The sequence below is a fragment of the Carcharodon carcharias genome, chromosome 31 (genome assembly GCF_017639515.1).
Source record: "Carcharodon carcharias isolate sCarCar2 chromosome 31, sCarCar2.pri, whole genome shotgun sequence".
Taxonomy (NCBI): domain Eukaryota; kingdom Metazoa; phylum Chordata; class Chondrichthyes; order Lamniformes; family Lamnidae; genus Carcharodon; species Carcharodon carcharias.
Genome location: NC_054497.1, coordinates 11487385 through 11512658, shown reverse-complemented (window position 1 = coordinate 11512658; position 25274 = coordinate 11487385). Strand labels below are relative to the sequence as shown.

At 51.3% G+C, this 25274-nt stretch overlaps 1 protein-coding gene across 2 annotated transcripts; it reads right to left on the bottom strand.

Annotated features, from left to right (window-relative positions):
• Positions 1 to 236: 236 nt before the first annotated feature.
• On the bottom strand, positions 237 to 25050 carry chmp2a (charged multivesicular body protein 2A). Of its 2 annotated transcripts, none has more exons than XM_041177582.1 (6): positions 24922 to 25050; positions 18143 to 18319; positions 15827 to 16006; positions 14892 to 15022; positions 6193 to 6254; positions 237 to 3278 (listed from the first exon to the last, which is right to left on the bottom strand). In XM_041177582.1, exons 2-6 carry the CDS (start codon positions 18308 to 18310, stop codon positions 3160 to 3162), a joined length of 660 nt encoding a protein of 219 aa, XP_041033516.1. In that variant the 5' UTR covers positions 18311 to 18319; positions 24922 to 25050; the 3' UTR covers positions 237 to 3159. The 2 variants fall into 2 exon arrangements, with proteins under 2 accessions (XP_041033516.1, XP_041033515.1); XM_041177581.1 differs by having other exon boundaries at positions 24914 to 25030.
• Positions 25051 to 25274: the final 224 nt, after the last annotated feature.

Sequence of the window (25274 nt, the reverse complement as noted above, 5' to 3'; positions counted from 1 at the left end):
ACCCTAAAGCTGCCACATACTTGACGGCTCCCTGCTCACCTCATCCCCAATCAGTTACCCAACTTTATTATCTCGCTGAAAGTTAGTGCTCAGCTTCTGATCATACCACTATCTCTGGGGTGACAGGTCTTCCCCGTTTTCCTGACACACACATCTTGGCTCCTACATTTCCAGTGCAAGGAAATCGAAAAGTAACATCCAAAGTGAGACTCAGGTCTCCAATAAGATTTCAGAGGTGACTAAACAGTGCATAATTTATTGTGACAAAAAGGACGATAGTACACAGACAAACAAAATAAAAACCTTCCCCAATAGAAAAGCACCTGCAAAAAAGAATAATGATAATGTAGTGCAGGCTGCACCTTGTCCTGACTTCCAGCTCCTGTTAACGGCAGAACATAAATAATACACATTGTTATCAGCCTTCTCTATAACAGGACATGGAGAGTTTCAGAAAAAGTGCATCACAACAGCTGCTCATACAGAAGGCATCTTGCAGGGTTTCATTTTTCAGAGAGAAACGCAGTGTTACACTGGAGGCTGCTGTACTCTCAGGCATTACCATCGGCTCTGTCAGTGCACGAGGCAGATCAACACGCATGCAAGCATCCTCCTCACATACAGCTGAGATCTTGAGGCAAGGGGCCAGCTTATAGATTTCGGCTCCTGGCTACAGGAACAGTACCTCCTTGTCTCGGTAACGCCAAAGGTAGTGAGTTGAAGCACTCGGCTGTACAGATCCCAAAGGGGAGAGAGGCATCATATTGCTCTCACTCCATTGTTCATTAATACTTTACAATCCAAGTCCTTAAAACACAGTTATTATTAGTGTGCAGGCTGGGGATTGGAGGGGGTGGGAGGGGGAACAGGTCATTTATTGTTTTACAAGTCAAATGTCTGGGACACACCAGCAACCTTTCCCAAATTGATTTATTTTAATGTCAAGTTACTGAGAGTTAAGCTGAAGACAAATAGTACATTTCACAACAACCATTCAAATTACCTGTCAAAACCGTACGTGCTCTGGACTTGCTCCTCTGAGAACCCCTATTTGTGTAGCCTGCTCTTACAAAGTTCTAGGTATCAGGGAACTAGCTGGGTTTCAGAGCAAATGGGACATAGCAGAACGTACCAGAGTGCCGTCAGGTGTCTCAGAGGAAGATGCCCAGATCAGGTAACTTCCAGGCACCTGAAGAGCAGCCGGAGAGAGCAACCTTCTCTTCCAATCACACCTTGCTCGGATGGTTAATACTAATAGGTACAACTCACTTGAGCGCAGGAAACGCAGTCTCTCAGCTGCTGAGTATAGGGCAGCCCAGATTTGCAGCAAGAACAATGGACCGACGGAGTGCCTGCCCTGGCACTAATGACAACGTGACATTTCACGGAGTCAATACTGGACGCTCAGGTCAAAACGCACAGCCCTGGGATCCATTTTTACTCTTACTTTGGTGTGATGTGTCAGTTATTCTTCCGTTTAATACCAATCAAGTTCCTGTGGTGTTAAAATCAAGCGGGTGAAGCACAGTTTAAGTGCGGGGTATAATTAGGCCAGGATAGAGAGACATAATTCAAGCCAAATTCAAAGCCATATATTTGAACCCAATATTTATATCATTACTTCCTATATCCATTTTTATTATGGAAACTACCTATGTAAACTTGTCACATTGTAATTACGCCATCCCACCGATGGTGGTGCTGTGACAGGAGGGTGTAATTATATTGTGACATGTTTACACAGGCATATTCCATTCTAAATACTGACAGGAATTTATAATGGAATATGTTGGCAGGGAGTGCACACTGAGGTAAGATTTTTACTCTTACTGAGAGATAACTGAAATTGGGATTCTCATTAACAGTTTGACGCACAGCAATGGAGATCAGTGCCAAATTAGAATCGTGCCTCACCCCGGCCTTACTGCTCCCCTAATATACAAATCTATTAAGAAATAAATGAATCTTTTAAATTGGTCAGGAGGAAGGGGGACAACACTGCCTGAGGAGGAACAGGATGGAAATCAAAGGTTCTGCTCCGTCTAAGGGAAAACAACAGTAAAACTTGGAAGTGACTAGTACTGGTCTGAACTGGAGTTCCATTTTAACGTATAGAAGACCATTTTGGACCAGTACCAGACATTTCCTAAGTTTTACTGGTTTTTCCTTCAGGAGCCTGACTGCTGCTCAGTAACTCGATGGAAACTGCAGAGGGTCAGGTTGGACTGCAATACCCTCCCGAGTTGAACAGCCGAGAGAGGCTGCACACTCCTGGATTCACCCTCTGTGGGGGGTGGAATCTACACTGCCACAGGTAATGCCACCTTCAGGAGAGGGCCGGGGGTGGGGGGGGGGGGCGTTGCTGTTACATGTACAGTGAGAGCAGAGGCTCGGGGTGCAACTGTGACCTTAAAAACAGGCAGGCGCACAGGGGCAGGCAGAACGGAAATCCCAATTCTACACCAGTGGCCGTAAAGGCTTGGCAACGTGACTTGAAGTGGCGCCTGTCGGTCGAGGGACTGCAGCCTCACCGTTTTTGCAGGCCCCGCTGAAGGGCCATCAGAGGAGCCAGATTCACGTCTGCCATTCACATGGTGCCAGACAGGAGGACAACTTTATCGCACCTTTGCTTTAAGGATAAAATATATCTACCTATATACACGCTTACATTACCCTCCAATTTATCGCCAGTGCCATTTTAATAACTCCCCTTCGAGTAAGGGTTCGTGCGGCTCTGGTGCCCGGGGCTTCTCGCTCTCTCACTTTGGTGGGTATCAACACACGGGTGGGCAGAGGGTGGGTAAGGAACGATGTGAAGGAGGAGGAGGGCAGGAAGGAGTGAGAAAAAAAAAGAAGAAACTGCCTGCAAACAAGATCCTAACTATCTTTAGCAGCAGGCTGCCCAGCTCCCAGCAAAACCAACCACGCTCGGTTTTTGCTCGTTTTTAAATTCATGGCACTGACCCGCTGTACAGCGCCAGGCCTGACCACAGGGTAGAGGGGAATCCTGCTCCTGCGCCAACCATACAGCTCGACGATCATCCCCAGAAGAGTAAAAGATAACTAAATCACTATCGCTCCGTACAGTCGGTATTATTCCTCCCTCCCCCAGATTTAAAATATAAACACAAGAGAAAAAAAAAAACGTCATCGTCTCCCTCAGTCCTTGCGGAGGTTCTTCAGCCGCTTTTCCAAGTCGGCATCGGCGTCTTCCAGGACCACTGGCTCCGCCTTTTTCCCGGCAGCAACACTGAGTGACGCTCCGGTGCTGGGGAGGTCTGTGAATGGAAGGGCAGGAGTGAGAAATCCAGCTGGATAGGGGGCCGTTCACATTACTCCTTCGCTCAGAGTGGCTGGTCGCAATAACAGCAACCTTTATTTATACGGCACCTCTGCTGTAAGAGGGCCTCCCAGGACACTTCGCAGGAGCATTGTAAGACAAGATCAACACCGAGCTACATAAGGGGGGGGTATTAGGGCAGATGGTTCAAAAAAAAAGTGTCTAAGGGATAGGTTTTAAGGAGTGTTATAGGGCCTGAGAGCCCAGGCAGCTGAGAGCACAGCCCAGCAATGGTGGAGCTTAGGAGGCCAGGTTTAAAGAAGCACAGACACTGTGGGTAGTTGAGGGGCTGAAGAGGATTCAGAGATAGGAAGGGGCGAGGCCACGGGAGGATTTGAAAAGAAGGATGGGAATTTTAAAATTGAGACATTGCTTGACCGGGAGCCAACGTAGGTCACAAACCTGGTGGGTAGCACTCATCTGAAACCAGGTGGTCATGGGGGTTTATTCCCAGAGAGCTGAGCATATAGTCCAGGCTGACAGACTCAGTGCCAGCACTGTCAGAGGTGCTGTCTCTCGGGTGGGACATTAAACGAAGGTCCCGACTGCCTTCTCAGGGGGACATAAAGAGGACTTAATGACTTCAGGCAGGACAGGAATGGCAGCTCCTGGTTCCAGGGTTTTCAGACAAGATAGAGAGGGGGGGGGGGGATAATAAAAAGGAGGGGCATGATAATTTTGGTCAAAGAAACATTTACAGATGTGAGGAGGGGTGATATGTTAGAAGGATCATCAAATGAGGCCGTACGGATTGAGCTAAGGAACAAAACGGAGGCAGTCACACTGCTGCGAGTGTAATATAGACCCCCATATAGTCGGGGTGGGGAGATAGAAGAGCAAACGTGTAGGCAAGTCTCTGAGAAATGCAAAAACAATAGGGTAGTAATAGTAGGGGATTTTAATTACCCTGATATTAACTGGGATAGTTTTAGTGTGAAAGGAATGGAGGGAACAGGATTCTTGAGGTGCATTCAGGAGACTGTTTTTGGCCAGTATGTAGGATGTCCAACAAGAGAGGGTGCAGTTCTTAACTTAGTTTTAAGAACTGAAGCTGGGCAGGTGGAAGGAGTGGCTGTGGAACAGCATTTTGGTGGTAGTGATCATAATTCAGTTTTAACATAATTATGGAAAAGGACAAAGGTAAAACAGGAGTTAGAGTTCTAAATTGGGACAAGGCCAATTTTACTAAGCTGAGGAGTGATTTAGCAAACGTGGACTGGAAACGGCTACTTGAAGGTAAATCACTGTCAGAGCAGTGGTGGGGGGGGCATTCAAAGGAGAGATTCAAGGGGTTCAGTGTAAACAAAATCCCACAAAGAAAAAGGATGGGGCGGCCAAATCTAGAGCCCCCTGGATGACAAGATAACAGGGTAAGATAAAACAGAAAAGGAAAGCTTATGTCCCACAGCCTGAACTCAATACAACAGAAAGTCGAGAGGAGTATAGGAAATGGAAGTGTGAAATCAAAAAATAAATTAGGAAAGCAAAGAGAGGGTTTGAAAGAAAATCAGCAAGCAAAATCAAGGTGAACCCTAAGATGTTTTATCAATACGTTAAGATACGTGTGTGGTCCCGGAGGATTGGAGGTCTGCTAATGTTGCATCTTTGTTTAAAAGGGAACTGAGGGATAGACCGAATAATTACAGGCCAGTCAGCCTGACTTCAGCAGTGGGAAAATTACTGGAATCAATTCTGAGAGACAGGATAAACTGTCACTTAGGAAAGCACGGGTTAATCAAGGATAGACAGCATGGATTTGTTAAGGGAAGATCGTGCCTGACTCACTTGATTGTGTTTTTTGAGGGAGTAACGAGGAGGATTGATGAGGGTAGTCCAGTTGATGAGGTCTATGTGGATTTAGCAAGGCTTTTGACAACGTTCCACTTGACAGACTAGTTAAAAATAAAAGCCCCATGGGATCCAGGGCAATGTAGCAGGCGGAATACAAAATTGGCTCAATGGCAGGAGGCGAAAGATAATTGTTGACGGGTGTTTTTGCGACTGTAAAGCTGTTTCCAGTAGGATTCCGCAGGGCTCAGTATGAGGTCCCCTGCTTTTTGTGGTATATATTAGCAAGTTGGACGAGAATGTAGCGGGAATGACCGAAAAGTTTGCAGAAGATGCAAAAATTGGGCGCATGGTTGGTAGCGAGGAGGATAGCTATAGACTGCAGGAAGATACCAATGGACTGGTCAGGTGGGCAGGAAAGTGGCAAATGGAATTCAACCTGGAGAAGTGTGAGGAGGTGCATTTGGGCAAGTTAAACAAGACAAAGGAATACGCAATTAATGGGAGAATACTGAGAGGTGTAGAGGAATCAATGTCACAGATCCCTGAAGGTAGCAGATCGATAAGGTGGTTAAGAAGGCATTTGGAATCCTTTCATTTATTAGCCAAGGCATAGAATATAAGAGCAGGGAGGTTATGCTGAAACTATATAAGACATTAGTTAGGCCACAACTTGAGTACCGTGTGCAGTTCTGGTCACCTCATTACAGAAAGGATGGAATCGCACTAGAGAGGGAACACAGGAGATTTAGGAGGATATTGCCAGGACTGGAAAAATGCAGCGGTGAGGAAAGATAGGATAGGCAGGGGTTGTTCTCCTAATGGCCATTAAACAGTGCTTCACAAGTTCTGTGCTACTGCCAGACACCAAGAGTAATTTAGACACAGAACCATTAACACAGGCAGACAGGAAAACACAACTAGCCTGTTCGGAAACCTCAGTTGTTGGGACAAACCGGCTTAATAACACTGCACCAACATGTCATCTAGCAGCCTGTGAAAACTGTCATTTCTGGCCTGTCCCACACAGACAGGAGGTACTGCCGGTCAGTTAAGATACTTACTGGACAATTCGTCAGTCAGGTTCAGGCCAAGTTCATCCAGTACTTGGGACACGATAGCATCACTGTAAAGATAAAGCAAAGTCAGCCTAGCAACCAACAGAAGCTGCACTGCTATATTCTATATTCTCTTGGTTTTAACTATAGAGAGACCGACCAGTCAGGGGGCTTAAGGCGAACGGTTCAAGGTCGTGATTTCTCTTTCTAGGAACTTGAAGCCAGAGAGGAGAAAAACAAATTTCATTTGAAGCCCAACAGCTTTTTAATGGGAGAAAGTTCCAGATTTCCACTACCTTTGTGTGAAGAAATGCTTCCTGGCATCGCCCCCGATTGGCCTGGCTTTAGTTTTAAGGCTGTGCTCCCTTGTTCTGGGCTCTCCTATCAGAGGGAATAGTTCCTCTCCATCAAATCCTTCAATCATCCTAAACACCTGTCAGATCAGCCCTTAATCTCCAACGCTCCAGTGAATACAGGAACAGTCTGTGCAACTTGTCCTCATCATTTCAACCTTTTAGCCTCAGTAGCGACCTGTGCTTCACTCCCTCCAAGGCCAACACATCATAGAATAGTTATGGTATAGAAGGAGGCCATTCGGCCCATCCTCTTTACGCCAGCTCTCTCTCTCTCTCTCTCTCTCAGCCACCCTTTCCTCAAAGGCCAGCAAATTCTTTCCCTTCAATTCCGTTTTGAAAGCTAAGATTCAATCTGTCTCCACCACGCACTCGAGGCAACGCATTCCAGATCCTAACCACTCACTCTGTTAAAAAAAAAAAGCTTTTCCTCACGTTGCCTTTGATGCTTTTGCCAATCATTTTAAATCGGTGGCCTCGGATTCTCAATCTTTCCACCAACAGGAACAGTTTCTCTCTATCTACTGTGTCCAGCCCCCCTCGTGATTTTAAACACGTCCATCGAATCTCCTCTCAACCTTCTCTTCTCTAAACAGAACAGCCTCAGCTTTGCCAATCGATCCACGTAACTGAAGCCTCTTGTCTCCAGAACCTTTCTCGTAAATCTTTTCTTCATCCTGCCAAAGCTGTGTGCCCAGAATTGGAGACAAAACTCCAGCTGAGGCCTAACCAGTGCTTTATAAAGTTAAAAACAAAAAAACTGCGGATGCTGGAAATCCAAAACAAAAACAGAATTACCTGGAAAAACTCAGCAGGTCCGGCAGCATCGGCGGAGAAGAAAAGAGTTGACGTTTCGAGTCCTCATGACCCTTCGACAGAACTTGAGTTCGAGTCCAGGAAAGAGCTGAAATATAAGCTGGTTTAAGGTGTGTGTGTGGGGGGCGGAGAGATAGAGAGACAGAGAGGTGGAGGGGGTTGGTGTGGTTGTAGCGACAAACAAGCAGTGATAGAAGCAGATCATCAAAAGATGTCAACAACAATACTACAATAGAACACATAGGTGTTAAAGTTAAAGTTGGTGATATTATCTAAACGAATGTGCTAATTAAGAATGGATGGTAGGGCACTCAAGGTATAGCTCTAGTGGGTTTTTTTTTTATATTATTTTTTTTTTTTTATTTTATATAATGGAAATAGGTGGGAAAAGGAAAATCTTTATAATTTATTGGGAAAAAAAAAAAGAAGGGGGAAACAGAAAGGGGGTGGGGATGGGGGAGGGGACTCACGACCTAAAGTTGTTGAATTCAATATTCAGTCCGGAAGGCTGTAAAGTCCCTAGTCGGAAGATGAGGTGTTGTTCCTCCAGTTTGCGTTGGGCTTCACTGGAACAATGCAGCAAGCCAAGGACAGACATGTGGGCAAGAGAGCAGGGTGGAGTGTTAAAATGGCAAGCGACAGGGAGGTTTGGGTCATTCTTGCGGACAGACCGCAGGTGTTCTGAAAAGCGGTCGCCCAGTTTACGTTTGGTCTCTCCAATGTAGAGGAGACCACATTGGGAGCAACGAATGCAGTAGACTAAGTTGGGGGAAATGCAAGTGAAATGCTGCTTCACTTGAAAGGAGTGTTTGGGTCCTTGGACGGTGAGGAGAGAGGAAGTGAAGGGGCAGGTGTTGCATCTTTTGCGTGGGCAAGGGGTTGTGCCATAGGAGGGGGTTGAGGAGTAGGGGGTGATGGAGGAGTGGACCAGGGTGTCCCGGAGGGAGCGATCCCTACGGAATGCCGATAAGGGGGGTGAAGGGAAGATGTGTTTGGTAGTGGCATCATGCTGGAGTTGGCGGAAATGGCGGAGGATGATCCTTTGAATGCGGAGGCTGGTGGGGTGATAAGTGAGGACAAGGGGGACCCTATCATGTTTCTGGGAGGGAGGAGAAGGAGTGAGGGCGGATGCGCGGGAGATGGGCCGGACACGGTTGAGGGCCCTGTCAACGACCGTGGGTGGAAAACCTCGGTTAAGGAAGAAGGAGGACATGTCAGAGGAACTGTTTTTGAATGTAGCATCATCGGAACAGATGCGACGGAGGCGAAGGAACTGAGAGAATGGGATGGAGTCCTTACAGGAAGTGGGGTGTGAGGAGCTGTAGTCGAGATAGCTGTGGGTGTCGGTGGGTTTGTAATGGATATTGGTGGACAGTCTATCACCAGAGATTGAGACAGAGAGGTCAAGGAAGGGAAGGGAAGTGTCAGAGATGGACCACGTGAAAATGATGGAGGGGTGGAGATTGGAAGCAAAATTAATAAATTTTTCCAAGTCCTGACGAGAGCATGAAGCAGCACCGAAATAATCATCGATGTACCGGAGAAAGAGTTGTGGAAGGGGGCCGGAGTAGGACTGCAACAAGGAATGTTCCACATACCCCATAAAGAGACAGGCATAGCTGGGGCCCATGCGGGTACCCATAGCCACACCTTTTATTTGGAGGAAGTGAGAGGAGTTGAAGGAGAAATTGTTCAGCGTGAGAACAAGTTCAGCCAGACGGAGGAGAGTAGTGGTGGATGGGGATTGTTCGGGCCTCTGTTCGAGGAAGAAGCTAAGGGCCCTCAGACCATCCTGGTGGGGGATGGAGGTGTAGAGGGATTGGACGTCCATGGTGAAGAGGAAGCGGTAGGGGCCAGGGAACTGGAAATTGTTGATGTGACGTAAGGTGTCAGAGGAATCACGGATGTAGGTGGGAAGGGACTGGACAAGGGGAGAGAGAAGGGAGTCAAGATAACGAGAAATGAGTTCTGTGGGGCAGGAGCAAGCTGAGACGATCGGTCTACCGGGGCAGTTCTGTTTGTGGATTTTGGGTAGGAGATAGAAGCGGGCCGTCCGAGGTTGGGCAACTATCAGGTTGGAAGCTGTGGGAGGGAGATCCCCAGAGGAGATGAGGTCAGTGACAGTCCTGGAAACAATGGCTTGATGTTCAGTGGTGGGGTCATGGTCCAGGGAGAGGTAGGAGGAAGTGTCTGCGAGTTGACGCTCAGCCTCCGCGTGGTAGAGGTCAGTGCGCCAGACAACAACAGCACCACCCTTGTCAGCGGGTTTGATGACAATGTCAGGGTTGGACCTGAGAGAATGGAGTGCAGTAAGTTCAGAGAGAGACAGGTTAGAATGGGTGAGAGGAGCAGAGAAATTGAGACGACTAATGTCGCGCCGACAGTTCTCAATGAAAAGATCGAGAGAAGGTAAGAATCCAGAGGGAGGGGTCCAGGTGGAGGGAGAATATTGAAGATGGGTAAAAGGATCCGTTGAACTGGGAGAGGACTCCTGCCCAAAGAAGTGAGCCCGGAGACGAAGACGGCGGAAGAAGAGTTCAGTATCATGCCGAGCCCGAAATTCATTGAGGTGAGGGCGTAAGGGTATGAAACTAAGTCCTTTGCTGAGCACTGAACGTTCAGCATCGGAGAGGGGAAGGTCAGGGGGTATAGTGAATACACGGCTGGGGTTGGGATTGGAAGATGGGGTGGGGACGGAGGGACAGGCAGGGGTGGAGGGTCCTAGATGGGTGTTGGTGTCGATGAGTTGCTGGAGCTTGCGTTCCTTAGCACTTGAGAGAAAGAGAAAAAGTTTCTTGTTGAGGCGTCGGATGAGCCGAAGGATAAAATGAAACTGGGGGCACGCGCAGCTTTGAAAAAGGGTACGGCGGTGCTGCTGGAGGGAGAGGTCGAGTGTGTTCATATGGCGGCGCATGGCACTGAGAGTGGATTTCAGAATGTGACGGGAACAGCAGTCCGAGAAACGTTTTATGTCCCGGAGATACCTGTAATCCTGGGTGGGTTCGAAACATGAGGGGTGGAATTTCAGTTGAAATCCATGTGGGGTAAGTCGGAGACGGAGACAGTCACTGAGAAAGGAGATATGGCTGTGAAAGCGGGTTTTAGTAAACACCTTGTCAAACACTAGGAGAGAAATGGAAAGCAATGAAGGTGAACAAGGCAACAGAGAAATCCGGAAATCTTGTCGCAGAGAGGAACAGAACTTCTTCAAGGAGGTAGGCATTTCTTGAAGAGCAGTGGCAGTCAATTAAACACAGAGCTTCTTCCTCGAACAGAGGCCCGAACAATCCCCATCCACCACTACTCTCCTCCGTCTGGCTGAACTTGTTCTCACGCTGAACAATTTCTCCTTCAACTCCTCTCACTTCCTCCAAATAAAAGGTGTGGCTATGGGTACCCGCATGGGCCCCAGCTATGCCTGTCTCTTTATGGGGTATGTGGAACATTCCTTGTTGCAGTCCTACTCCGGCCCCCTTCCACAACTCTTTCTCCGGTACATCGATGATTATTTCGGTGCTGCTTCATGCTCTCGTCAGGACTTGGAAAAATTTATTAATTTTGCTTCCAATCTCCACCCCTCCATCATTTTCACGTGGTCCATCTCTGACACTTCCCTTCCCTTCCTTGACCTCTCTGTCTCAATCTCTGGTGATAGACTGTCCACCAATATCCATTACAAACCCACCGACACCCACAGCTATCTCGACTACAGCTCCTCACACCCCACTTCCTGTAAGGACTCCATCCCATTCTCTCAGTTCCTTCGCCTCCGTCGCATCTGTTCCGATGATGCTACATTCAAAAACAGTTCCTCTGACATGTCCTCCTTCTTCCTTAACCGAGGTTTTCCACCCACGGTCGTTGACAGGGCCCTCAACCGTGTCCGGCCCATCTCCCGCGCATCCGCCCTCACTCCTTCTCCTCCCTCCCAGAAACATGATAGGGTCCCCCTTGTCCTCACTTATCACCCCACCAGCCTCCGCATTCAAAGGATCATCCTCCGCCATTTCCGCCAACTCCAGCATGATGCCACTACCAAACACATCTTCCCTTCACCCCCCTTATCGGCATTCCGTAGGGATCGCTCCCTCCGGGACACCCTGGTCCACTCCTCCATCACCCCCTACTCCTCAACCCCCTCCTATGGCACAACCCCTTGCCCACGCAAAAGATGCAACACCTGCCCCTTCACTTCCTCTCTCCTCACCGTCCAAGGACCCAAACACTCCTTTCAAGTGAAGCAGCATTTCACTTGCATTTCCCCCAACTTAGTCTACTGCATTCGTTGCTCCCAATGTGGTCTCCTCTACATTGGAGAGACCAAACGTAAACTGGGCGACCGCTTTTCAGAACACCTGCGGTCTGTCCGCAAGAATAACCCAAACCTCCCTGTCGCTTGCCATTTTAACACTCCACCCTGCTCTCTTGCCCACATGTCTGTCCTTGGCTTGCTGCATTGTTCCAGTGAAGCCCAACGCAAACTGGAGGAACAACACCTCATCTTCCGACTAGGGACTTTACAGCCTTCCGGACTGAATATTGAATTCAACAACTTTAGGTCGTGAGTCCCCTCCCCCATCCCCACCCCCTTTCTGTTTCCCCCTTCTTTTTTTTTTTCCCAATAAATTATAAAGATTTTCCTTTTCCCACCTATTTCCATTATATAAAATAAAAAAAAAATAATATAAAAAAAAAACCCACTAGAGCTATACCTTGAGTGCCCTACCATCCATTCTTAATTAGCACATTCGTTTAGATAATATCACCAACTTTAACTTTAACAGCTATGTGTTCTATTGTAGTATTGTTGTTGACATCTTTTGATGATCTGCTTCTATCACTGCTTGTTTGTCGCTACAACCACACCAACCCCCTCCACCTCTCTGTCTCTCTATCTCTCCGCCCCCCACACACACACCTTAAACCAGCTTATATTTCAGCTCTTTCCTGGACTCGAACTCAAGTTCTGTCGAAGGGTCATGAGGACTCGAAACGTCAACTCTTTTCTTCTCCGCCGATGCTGCCGGACCTGCTGAGTTTTTCCAGGTAATTCTGTTTTTGCTTTATAAAGTTACTTACTTAGGCGCTATATACCTCTATTTATGAGGCCTGGGGTCCCATACGCTTTATTAACCACTTTCTCAACCTATCCTGCCACATTCAATGAATTATGCACATATCCTTCCTGAGGTGAACACAATGCTCCAAATGGGACCTAACCAGGGCTCTGTACAGCTGTAAGGTTACTTCCATCCCTTTGCATGCCAGTCCTCTTAACATGGTAGCTTGTTCTTAGCGAAGCTGCCTCCTTGTTGGATGAATCCCAACCACAGATCTCTACATCAGAAAACCAACACGTGCTACTAAACACTGATGGGCCCGAGACTCCATATTAGGCAGTTGTCTGGTCCAAATGGAAGGAACGCCACTCCTCGCAGTGGAGTGCCGCAGAGAGACCTCTTCGCTGCGGACGTCAATGGCCTCAAACAAATTTACAATCAATCTCCCACCAGCCAGACCTCACGAATGTCCAGTTCATCCAGCCAGTCGGCCTTTCTTTCTGTTCCTGAATTTCTACTCCCACTTCTCCTGACAGACGGTCTGATTGCGTGGCACCAGGAACCCCTCAGGTATCTCACCCAATCTCACAGGCAAACGCGTCGAGTTGGGGGACATCAGGTTGCTCTGGACAAACGCCATCCGCAAACATCACCTTCCATCTGTGCTCTTTAACTGGGGAGGGAACCATTCCACTGGACGGTGAATCAGTGAGCAGAGGGCATGAGTGTAAGGCAGGGTTCAAAGGAACAATGGGAGATGCTGGGAGAACTTTCTTTCAGTGACATGCAGAGGGCTGACAGGACATAGAATGCTCAACAGGAAACAGTGTTGGAAGCCAAATCCATAATAACTTTTAAAAGAAAAATGGACAGAGATTTGAACAAAAAAAATTAAAGCATGTGAGGTAAGGGAGTAATTTTCTTCATATCACAAATACAGGGCAGATGGGCTGAATGGCCAGCATTTTGGTTGCAAGACATTTTTATTCCATAACCATTAGAAACTACAGGCAAGCAGTAAGTGTCAAAGGCTACTGCTACTCACGAGAGCAGTGTGATGTGCCTGGCACAAGTAATTCACATCACAGTAAGCTCCTGATCTCTGGCTAACCCAGAGAGAGAAGCATCAGGATGTGTCACCAACACAGCACAGGACTGGTAGGTGCAGGTCCTGGGGTCTGGCACAACCCAGGAGCTGAGATCTGGGATGTGGTCACACACCAGGACTCAAAATAAGAATGTGGTCTTATTAGGGGGTGGTGGATTCGGTTCGAGGTGTTGAATGGCGTGTATATATGTTCCTAATGCTCACACGGGGTTGTAGGTTAATTATGTTGTTAAGATGCAATTATATTAAGATGGGCGAAGGGCATTGTTTAATTAAAGAATTAGAGCACTTATAAAGAGAGACTAGCTGCTTATTAGTGTAATGGTTAGTGCCCACCTGTCACACAGGAGCCTGGAGTTCAATTCTCCGAAGGGGAGAAATCATCATCTAAATAATAAGGGGGGGCAGGGAGGTGCCAAGGTGGCCATTAACAGGTCCAGGCAGCAGGCAGTTGTGGGGGTCGTCCAACCCGACTGTCTGCCCCTTTTCCGCAGCTACGTTCACTTCCAGGTATCCCCGAAGAGGGAGCACGTGGTGTCCATGGGTATGCTTGAGACCTTCTGCAACCAGTGGGCACCACACAGGCTGGAGTACTTTATCAGCCCCCAAAACAACTTTTTGATTTAAATACACAAGGTTCCTTTAAAGTTTTTTTTTCTTTTCATTGCGGTTTAAGAAACTGTCAATCTTTAAATTCGTTTAACCGGTTAATTTATTCATTATTTTATTTACTGGTATACTCAAAAGAGTATAAAGAGAGACCTGCTGGGACACTGGGTTGGTAGGAGGTAGACATATGCAAGGCTGCATTCTGTAAATAAAGGAACTATCATGAAAAGGATTTGTGTCTAGTCCCATATGTCAACATCTGGCTTGGGATCCATTTGCCATTGTATTGCTCCAGACTAATGGGAGGGGAGGGGGGGGTGACGGTGGTGTAGTGGTAATGTCACTGGGCTAGTTATCCAGAGGCCCAGGCTGGTGCTCTGGATACAGGGGTTCAAATCTCACCATGGCAGCTAGTGGAATTTAAATTCAATTAATTAATAAATCTGGAATATAAAGTTAGTCTCAGTAGTGTTAACAATGAAACTTTCATCGATTGTTGTAAAAACTCATTTGGTTCACTAATGTCCTTTAGGGAAGGAAATCTGCTGTCCTTATCTGGTCTGGCCTACATGGGACTCCAGACCCACAGCAATGTGGTTGACTCTGAACTGCCCTCTGAAATGGCCGAGCAAGATGCTCAGTTCAAGGGCAATTAGGGATGGGCAACAAATGCTGGCCTTGTTAGTGACACCCACATCCCAGGAAAGAATAAAGAAATCCCATTTCCCTGACATCCTCTGTGGGATACTCTTCACTGACCTCTCTTCCTCATCGTCTTCGTCACCCATGGCATCATCAATGGCGTCGTTCATCATTTCCTCCTTCATGTCCATGATCTCCGACTGCTTCTCAAACTCCATCATAATCTTCTGAATCTGAGGCAGTTTCAACTGCAAAGTAGAGAACAAGGAGGAGAATAAAGGTCAGTAACTCTGAGTGTCAGAGAAGCCAGGTACCCCAAGGCAGCAATCACATGCCACACTTGGTTTGAATATTTCTCTATGTGGTCGAATCCATGTGCGGTCCCTATAGCTCCTCCCAAAAGGAAATGGCAGTGATCTTAAGCTTAAGTCACAAGTGCAGGACGTCTAAGCCCCTCGTCATAAAGAAATACTGCAAATAGCACATACTGAAATGGAAGGCCAGATGTCCATAATGACTGGTTACTGGAGTAAACATGATAAAACACACAATCACATCAGATCTCTCAGCATCCATGGAGAGAAGGTCGACCCATCTTTCCTCTGCACAGATGCTGGTAAATATATATTTCCAGCACCTTTCAGGATTCATTCCAGGCAGGTATTTAAATGCCTCTGCATCTGTGCAACCTCCTTGAGTCTCACAGCTCTGAACAGTGCATTGCTATGACTTCTTGAACTTTGCACTGGCAGCAGCCAAAAGTCCCGCTCTCCAATTCCTTCCCTAAAACACTCTCTCTCTCACTTCCCCCTCACAACCTGCTAATGATTTTAGTTGCCTAACTGATTTCCCCAGTCTCCGTGTTCCACACACAGAATGTTTTTTGTGCATCAAAGGAACTGCGTGTACATTCCAGGTCAGTAATCACAAAACTTTCAACAGAGAAAACTGTCTGTTCAATTTCATTGCACTTGCCATGACAGTGGTGAACTGAACAAATATGCAACGCTACCCACTCCAGCAGGACAAAGGTACACGTGTGGCCACCTCACCTGCTGGTTCATGGTGGCCATGGCCTTAGTGACTCCCTTCATGGCCTGGGCCATGGTGTTGTTGGATTTCAGCGTCTGGATCTTCAGGGACACTGCCTGGATGTTTGCCTTCATCATGATGAACTTCTTCACATAGCGCCGAGTCCGCACCAAGTCTTTCGCCATTATTTTAACCGCGTCCTAGGGGTTAACGAAAGAGACCCGGTGAGTGAAGTCTAGAACTACTCAAATAATCATCAAATTTACAGTTACAGAAAACAGGTCCATGCAGGTGTTTATACTCCACATGATCCTCCTCCTACCCTACTTCATCTCACCCTACCAGCATGTCCTTCTAATTCCTTTCTCCCTCATATACTTCTCTAGTTTCTCCTTAAATGCTTCTGAACCACTCCCTGTGGCAGCAAGTTCCACGTTCTCACCACTCTTGGGGTAAAGAAGCTTTTCTTTGTGGATCTCTAGGTGACGATCTTATGTTTAGGAACTCTAGTATTGGACTCTCCCATGAGTGGTAGCAAATTCACTACCTTATCAAACCCTTCCAGAATTTTTAAGACCTGTATAAGATCGTCCCACACAGCTTTCTCTTTCCAAAAAAATAAAAGTCCCAGCCTGTTAAGTCTTTCCTAAAATACACGTCTTGCACACCATCACACAACTCCCATAATATTTCGGACAATACATCTCCGTTACCAATCATAGAATGTATTGGAATTAGCAAATGGCCGGTTCATTCTTTCATAAGATCATGAGAAATAGGAGCAGGAGTAGGCCACTCTGCCCCTCAAGCTTGCTCTGCCTTTCAGTAAGATCATTGCTGATCCAATTGTGGCCTCAAAGCCACTTTCCTGTCTGCCCTCCCCCAAAACACTTCACTCCCTTGTACATCACAAATCTATTCAATTAATCCTTGAAGATATTCAATGGCCAAGCTCCACTGCTCTCTGTGGAATAGAATTCCAAAGATTAATAACCCTCTGAGAAAAGAAATTCCTCCTCATCTCCATCCTAAATGGATGGCCCCTTACTTTTAAATAGTGCCCTCAGTTCTAGATTCCCCCACGAGGGGAAACATGCCCTCAGCATCTGCCCTATCAGAACGTTATAAGTTTCAATAAGGTCACCTCTCATTCTTCTAAACCCCAATGAGTAAGGGCCCAACCTTTCCTCATATGAGAACCCCCTTCATCCCAGGTCAGCCTTTTCTGAGCTATCATGTCATTGATGCCCGGGTCTACTCCTAACTTCCACCTTCTCAACAGCTGTAACAGAGCATGAGGAAGTTACGACGAGTGACAATATCGGAACCTTTAAGCATTTTAAGATTCTTGCAATTAGATGACTCAATGCTCTCTGACAGATGGAACACCATCTTAAAGTGATACGGATTTCATCACCATCTCCCAGCAAGAACATATCAATTCCACAAAGTCTCTTACCTTCTTAGAACAACCTGCGTAAGCAAACAAAGCCGATGTGGAAGACAGAGGCGTAATGGTAATGTCACTGGACCAGTAAACCAGAGTCCCAAGCTAATTCCCTGGGGACATGGGTTCAAACCCCACCAGGGCAGCTGGTGGAATTTAAATTTGATTAATAAATGCAATTAATTAATTTAAAAATCTGGAACTGAAAGAGTGTCTCAGTAATGGTGCCTTGAGACTCCCATTGGTTGGTCTGGTTCACTAATGTCCTTTAGAGAAGGAAATCTGCCATCCTTACCTGGTCTGGCCTACATGTGACTCCAGACCCACAGCAATGTGGCTGACTCTTAACTGCCCCTCTGAAATGGTTGAGAAAGCTGCTCAGTTCAAAGGGCAATTAGGGATGGGCAACAAATGCTGGCCTGATTGCATGAAAGAATTTTTTAAAAGCGGCATTAATTTCATGAACCTGGAGGAATTACACCTTCTAACCTTCAAAGGGACACACTCCTTCCCACTCCATCCGATGGGAAATCGGTATTCCTATCCAGATAGAACAATGGATTCGTACTGTAAGTGGCACCACAAGAACAGATTGTGAAATTGAAGGTGAAATTTGTTGTTTTATTCCACAGAATGTACAACACCAGGCCCACTGATCGAATAACTCAGATTATGGATGGTTGGCTTAAAATTTGAATGAGAAGGAAGCACAATGATTAGGTGCACATTTGCCAAGAACCCCTAACCCATATTACCAAGGCATGTTCACTTAACTACATAGCCACAAAGCAGCAGAGACACAAAACTCCATCTTATGTTTCCATAACCGAATATAGCAAGAAGCCACCATCCACGAAGGAACTCCTCAACGCACTTCTCACATTCATACCATCTGTCCTTGTTTTGCCATTTTCTTAATGTCAGCGATGATTTTCTTCTCTTGCTGCTCCAGTTTCATTCGCTCCCGGTCCAGCTCCCGCATGGCCCGGTTCAGGGCTCGCTGGTTCTGCCGGAGCATCTCCTCCGGGGTCTTCCTCCTACCGAATATGGCGTTCATGGTGCTTCTCTGAGTTGGGGGTAGGGGAGGAAAACCAGCAAGACGGTCAGCACAGTTTACCAGGCAGCGCTGTTCGATTCACAGCAAAAAAAAAAAAATCACTACTCTAGTGCAGCCTTCTCATTTTCTTTTCTGAAGGTGCCAGTGGGCCTTCAGTGCCTCAGCCAAGTAGCAGAGAGCCTTAGTCAACCGCAAAAGGAGGAATCGTTTGCATTTACACAGAGCCTTTCACAACGTCTTGAAGCACTTTCAAAACAGCGCAACCAATTTGCACACAGCAAGCTCCCACAAACAGCAATGTGATAAGGGCCAGACAGTAAGTAATGTTGGTTGAGGGGTAAACATTGGCCAGGGCATTGGGCAGACTATCCCTGCTCTTCGTCGAAAGAGTGGCCACGGGGCCTTTTACAGGGGGACCTCAGTCTGACATCTCTTGCAAAAGGCAGCAGCTCCAGCTAACTCCAGGTTAGAGTTTCAGCGTGGATTACACACTCCAGTCTGGAGAGTGGGGACTTGAGCCCACAAACCTCTTGGCATCGGGATGCTATTCACAGAACCACAACGGATCTGGAGAAACCATCGCAAATAAACCTGACCACCACCCCCCTCCCACTGTGCCATTTCTAATGGGGGGGGGGGGGGCATTCCTACCATTCAATGAGATCACAGGTTGGTACAGCACCCTAATGGGAATCCCAGCAGAGCAGAATGTGAACCCCGGAGGTCTCCTGCTGAAGGGAGCTCAGTGACAACCAAGTGGTTTTACCCATTGATTGGGATGGAGGGGGGGGGGCAGGGTTAGAGTTGTGGGGGGGGGTAGGGTTAGAGTTGTGGGGGGGCAGGGTTAGAGTTGGGGGGGGGCAGGGTTAGAGTTGTGGGGGGGGGCAGGGCTAGAGTTGGGGGGGCAGGGTTAGAGTTGTGGCGGGGGGTAGGGTTAGAGTTGTGGGGGGGCAGGGTTAGAGTTGGGGGGGGCAGGGTTAGAGTTGTGGGGGGGCAGGGTTAGAGTTGTCGGGGGGGGTAGGGTTAGAGTTGGGGGGGGGCAGGGTTAGAGTTGTGGGGGGGGGGTAGGGTTAGAGTTGTGGGGGGGCAGGGTTAGAGTTGGGGGGGGCAGGGTTAGAGTTGTGGGGGGGCAGGGTTAGAGTTGTCGGGGGGGGGTAGGGTTAGAGTTGTGGGGGGGGGCAGGGTTAGAGTTGTGGGGGGGGTAGGGTTAGAGTTGTGGGGGGGCAGGGTTAGAGTTGGGGGGGGCAGGGTTAGAGTTGTGGGGGGGTAGGGTTAGAGTTGTCGGGGGGGGTAGGGTTAGAGTTGTGGGGGGGGGCAGGGTTAGAGTTGTTGGGGGGGGTAGGGTTAGAGTTGTGGGGGGGGGCAGGGTTAGAGTTGTGGGGGGGTAGGGTTAGAGTTGTGGGGGGGTAGGGTTAGAGTTGTGGGGGGGTAGGGTTAGAGTTGTGGGGGGGTAGGCTTAGAGTTGTGGGGGGGTAGGCTTAGAGTTGTGGGGGGGGCAGGGTTAGAGTTGTGGGGGGGGTAGGGTTAGAGTTGTGGGGGGGGCAGGGTTAGAGTTATGGGGGGGGGTAGGGTTAGAGTTGTGGGGGGTGGTAGGGTTAGAGTTGTGGGGGGGGGTAGGGTTAGAGTTGTGGGGGGGGCAGGGTTAGAGTTATGGGGGGGGGTAGGGTTAGAGTTGTGGGGGGGGTAGGGTTAGAGTTGTGGGGGGGGCAGGGTTAGAGTTGTTGGGGGGGCAGGGTTAGAGTTGTGGGGGGGGCAGGGTTAGAGTTGTGGGGGGGGCAGGGTTAGAGTTGTGGGGGGGGCAGGGTTAGAGTTATGGGGGGGGGTAGGGTTAGAGTTATGGGGGGGGGTAGGGTTAGAGTTATGGGGGGGGTAGGGTTAGAGTTGTGGGGGGGGGTAGGGTTAGAGTTGTGGGGGGGGCAGGGTTAGAGTTGTGGGGGGGGTAGGGTTAGAGTTGTGGGGGGGGCAGGGTTAAAGTTGTAGGGGGGGGTAGGGTTAGAGTTGTGGGGGGGGCAGGGTTAGAGTTGGGGGGGGCAGGGTTAGAGTTGGGGGGGGGCAGGGTTAGAGTTGTGGGGGGGGGTAGGGTTAGAGTTGTGGGGGGGGGGTAGGGTTAGAGTTGGGGGGGGTAGGGTTAGAGTTGTGGGGGGGTAGGGTTAGAGTTGGGGGGGGGTAGGGTTAGAGTTGGGGGGGGGTAGGGTTAGAGTTGGGGGGGGGTAGGGTTAGAGTTGGGGGGATAGGGTTAGAGTTGTGGGGGGGGCAGGGTTAGAGTTGGGGGGGGTAGGGTTAGAGTTGTGGGGGGGTAGGGTTAGAGTTGTGGGGGGGTAGGGTTAGAGTTGTGGGGGGGGGGGGCAGGGTTAGAGTTGTGGCGGGGGGTAGGGTTAGAGTTGTGGGGGGGCAGGGTTAGAGTTGGGGGGGGGGCAGGGTTAGAGTTGTGGCGGGGGGTAGGGTTAGAGTTGGGGGGGTGCAGGGTTAGAGTTGTGGCGGGGGGTAGGGTTAGAGTTGGGGGGGGGGTAGGGTTAGAGTTGTGGGGGGGTAGGGTTAGAGTTGTGGGGGGGCAGGGTTAGAGTTGGGGGGGGTAGGGTTAGAGTTGGGGGGGGGGCAGGGTTAGAGTTGTGGGGGGGGCAGGGTTAGAGTTGGGGGGGGTAGGGTTAGAGTTGGGGGGGGCAGGGTTAGAGTTGTGGGGGGGGGCAGGGTTAGAGTTGTGGGGGGGGCAGGGTTAGAGTTGTGGGGGGGGCAGGGTTAGAGTTGTGGGGGGGGGTAGGGTTAGAGTTGTGGGGGGGGGCAGGGTTAGAGTTGGGGGGGGCAGGGTTAGAGTTGGGGGGGGCAGGGTTAGAGTTGTGGGGGGGCAGGGTTAGAGTTGTGTGGGGGGGCAGGGTTAGAGTTGTGTGGGGGGGCAGGGTTAGAGTTGTGTGGGGGGGCAGGGTTAGAGTTGTGTGGGGGGGCAGGGTTAGAGTTGTGGGGGGGGCAGGGTTAGAGTTGTTGGGGGGGGGGTAGGGTTAGAGTTGTGGGGGGGGTAGGGTTAGAGTTGGGGGGGGTAGGGTTAGAGTTGTGGGGGGGGGCAGGGTTAGAGTTGGGGGGGGGGTAGGGTTAGAGTTGGGGGGGGCAGGGTTAGAGTTGGGGGGGGTAGGGTTAGAGTTGGGGGGGGCAGGGTTAGCGTTGGGGGGGGGCAGGGTTAGAGTTGGGGGGGGCAGGGTTAGAGTTGGGGGGGGGCAGGGTTAGAGTTGGGGGGGGCAGGGTTAGAGTTGGGGGAGGTAGGGTTAGAGTTGTGGGGGGGGTAGGGTTAGAGTTGGGGGGGGTAGGGTTAGAGTTGGGGGGGGCAGGGTTAGAGTTGGGGGGGGTAGGGTTAGAGTTGTGGGGGGGGGTAGGGTTAGAGTTGGGGGGGGTAGGGTTAGAGTTGGGGGGGGGCAGGGTTAGAGTTGGGGGGGGTAGGGTTAGAGTTGTGGGGGGGGTAGGGTTAGAGTTGGGGGGGGGCAGGGTTAGAGTTGGGGGGGGGGGCAGGGTTAGAGTTGGGGGGGGGGCAGGGTTAGAGTTGTGGGGGGGCAGGGTTAGAGTTGTGTGGGGGGGCAGGGTTAGAGTTGTGTGGGGGGGCAGGGTTAGAGTTGTGGGGGGGGCAGGGTTAGAGTTGTTGGGGGGGGGTAGGGTTAGAGTTGTGGGGGGGGTAGGGTTAGAGTTGTGGGGGGGGTAGGGTTAGAGTTGTGGGGGGGGTAGGGTTAGAGTTGTGGGGGGGGGTAGGGTTAGAGTTGTGGGGGGGGGCAGGGTTAGAGTTGGGGGGGGGCGTAGGGTTAGAGTTGGGGGGGGCAGGGTTAGAGTTGGGGGGGGTAGGGTTAGAGTTGGGGGGGGTAGGGTTAGCGTTGGGGGGGGGCAGGGTTAGAGTTGGGGGGGGCAGGGTTAGAGTTGGGGGGGGGCAGGGTTAGAGTTGGGGGGGGCAGGGTTAGAGTTGGGGGGGGCAGGGTTAGAGTTGGGGGGGGTAGGGTTAGAGTTGTGGGGGGGGTAGGGTTAGAGTTGGGGGGGGTAGGGTTAGAGTTGGGGGGGGCAGGGTTAGAGTTGGGGGGGTAGGGTTAGAGTTGTGGGGGGGGTAGGGTTAGAGTTGGGGGGGGGCAGGGTTAGAGTTGTGGGGGGCAGGGTTAGAGTTGGGGGGGGGTAGGGTTAGAGTTGGGGGGGGGCAGGGTTAGAGTTGGGGGGGGTAGGGTTAGAGTTGTGGGGGGGGGTAGGGTTAGAGTTGGGGGGGGGTAGGGTTAGAGTTGGGGGGGGCAGGGTTAGAGTTGTGGGGGGGGGTAGGGTTAGAGTTGGGGGGGGGCAGGGTTAGAGTTGTGGGGGGGGGGTAGGGTTATAGTTGTGGGGGGGGGTAGGGTTAGAGTTGTGGGGGGGGTAGGGTTAGAGTTGGGGGGGGGGCAGGGTTAGAGTTGTGGGGAGGGTAGGGTTAGAGTTGGGGGGGGGCAGGGTTAGAGTTGTGGGGGGGCAGGGTTAGAGTTGGGGGGGGGGTAGGGTTAGAGTTGGGGGGGGTAGGGTTAGAGTTGGGGGGGGGCAGGGTTAGAGTTGGGGGGGGGGCAGGGTTAGAGTTGGGGGGGGGTAGGGTTAGAGTTGTGGGGGGGGGTAGGGTTAGAGTTGGGGGGGGGTAGGGTTAGAGTTGGGGGGGGGCCAGGGTTAGAGTTGGGGGGGGCAGGGTTAGAGTTGGGGGGGGGTAGGGTTAGAGTTGGGGGGGGGGTAGGGTTAGAGTTGTGGGGGGGGTAGGGTTAGAGTTGTGGGGGGGGGTAGGGTTAGAGTTGTGGGGGGGGGGTAGGGTTAGAGTTGTGGGGGGGGGTAGGGTTAGAGTTGGGGGGGGGTAGGGTTAGAGTTGTGGGGGGGGGTAGGGTTAGAGTTGGGGGGGGGCAGGGTTAGAGTTGTGGGGGGGGGGGTAGGGTTAGAGTTGTGGGGGGGGGTAGGGTTAGAGTTGGGGGGGGGCAGGGTTAGAGTTGTGGGGGGGGGTAGGGTTAGAGTTGTGGGGGGGGGGTAGGGTTAGAGTTGGGGGGGGGCAGGGTTAGAGTTGTGGGGGGGGTAGGGTTAGAGTTGTGGGGGTGGTAGGGTTAGAGTTGTGGGGGGGGGTAGGGTTAGAGTTGGGGGGGGGCAGGGTTAGAGTTGTGGGGGGGGGTAGGGTTAGAGTTGTGGGGGGGGGGTAGGGTTAGAGTTGTGGGGGGGGGTAGGGTTAGAGTTGTGGGGGTGGTAGGGTTAGAGTTGTGGGGGGGGGTAGGGTTAGAGTTGGGGGGGGGGTAGGGTTTGAGTTGGGGGGGGGTAGGGTGAGAGTTGTGGGGGGGGGTAGGGTTAGAGTTGGGGGGGGGTAGGGTGAGAGTTGTGGGGGGGGGTAGGGTTAGAGTTGTGGGGGGGGGGTAGGGTTAGAGTTGGGGGGGGGTAGGGTTAGAGTTGTGGGGGGGGGTAGGGTTAGAGTTGTGGGGGGGGGGTAGGGTTAGAGTTGTGGGGGGGGGGTAGGGTTAGAGTTGTGGGGGGGGGGTAGGGTTAGAGTTGTGGGGGGGGGGTAGGGTTAGAGTTGTGGGGGGGGGGTAGGGTTAGAGTTGGGGGGGGGTAGGGTTAGAGTTGTGGGGGGGGGTAGGGTTAGAGTTGTGGGGGGGGGGTAGGGTTAGAGTTGGGGGGGGGCAGGGTTAGAGTTGGGGGGGGCAGGGTTAGAGTTGGGGGGGGCAGGGTTAGAGTTGTGGGGGGGGCAGGGTTAGAGTTGTGGGGGGGGCAGGGTTAGAGTTGTGGGGGGGGCAGGGTTAGAGTTGTGGGGGGGGCAGGGTTAGAGTTGTGGGGGGGCAGGGTTAGAGTTGTGGGGGGGGCAGGGTTAGAGTTGTGGGGGGGCAGGGTTAAAGTTGTGGGGGGGGTAGGGTTAGAGTTGTGGGGGGGGTAGGGTTAGAGTTGGGGGGGGGGGCAGGGTTAGAGTTGTGGGGGGCAGGGTTAGAGTTGGGGGGGGCAGGGTTAGAGTTGGGGGGGGGGTTGGGTTAGAGTTGGGGGGGGGGTAGGGTTAGAGTTGTGGGGGGGGGGTAGGGTTAGAGTTGTGGGGGGGGCAGGGTTAGAGTTGGGGGGGGGCAGGGTTAGAGTTGGGGGGGGGGTTGGGTTAGAGTTGGGGGGGGGTAGGGTTAGAGTTGGGGGGGGCAGGGTTAGAGTTGGGGGGGGGTAGGGTTAGAGTTGTGGGGGGGGCAGGGTTAGAGTTGTGGGGGGGGTAGGGTTAGAGTTGGGGGGGGGGGGGGGCAGGGTTAGAGTTGTGGGGGGCAGGGTTAGAGTTGGGGGGGGCAGGGTTAGAGTTGTGGGGGGGGCAGGGTTAGAGTTGTGGGGGGGGCAGGGTTAGAGTTGTGGGGGGGGCAGGGTTAGAGTTGTGGGGGGGGCAGGGTTAGAGTTGTGGGGGGGGGGCAGGGTTAGAGTTGTGGGGGGGGGGTAGGGTTAGAGTTGGGGGGGGGGTAGGGTTAGAGTTGGGGGGGTGTTGGGGGAAGGTTGGTGTGGACGTGGAGGGATTGTTCAAGAGGAGGGGGTGGAGAGGGGCCCGGGGTGGGGGAGGGGGGAGGGGGGGACCGGATCGGCGGGGGGGGGGGTGGGGGGCGCCCGGGGTGGGTGAGGGGGCGGGGCCCGGGGCTGACAGACCTGTTTACCGGGACTAGGCCTAAACTCCTCGGGCTCCGGTTCCAGCCGCCTCCACTTCCTGTTATTGTCGATGATGTCACCCGTTCCTGCGGCCAATGGGAAACGGCGGCCGCGGTGACGCATTGCCGGCGGATGACGTCACCCGCCACTGACCGAACCGCCCCACCCCCCCCCCCTCCCCCCCCCCAACCTCCGGCTCCGGGACCGCCAGGCAGCGGCGCAGGCGCAGAGCCGGCACCGGGACAGCCAGCCAACAGCGCAGGCGCAGAGCCGGCACTGGGACGGCCAGCCAACAGCGCAGGCGCAGAGCCGGCACAGGCAGCGGCATTGTCCTCATTGCAGTTTTGGCAGTGATTTTGCT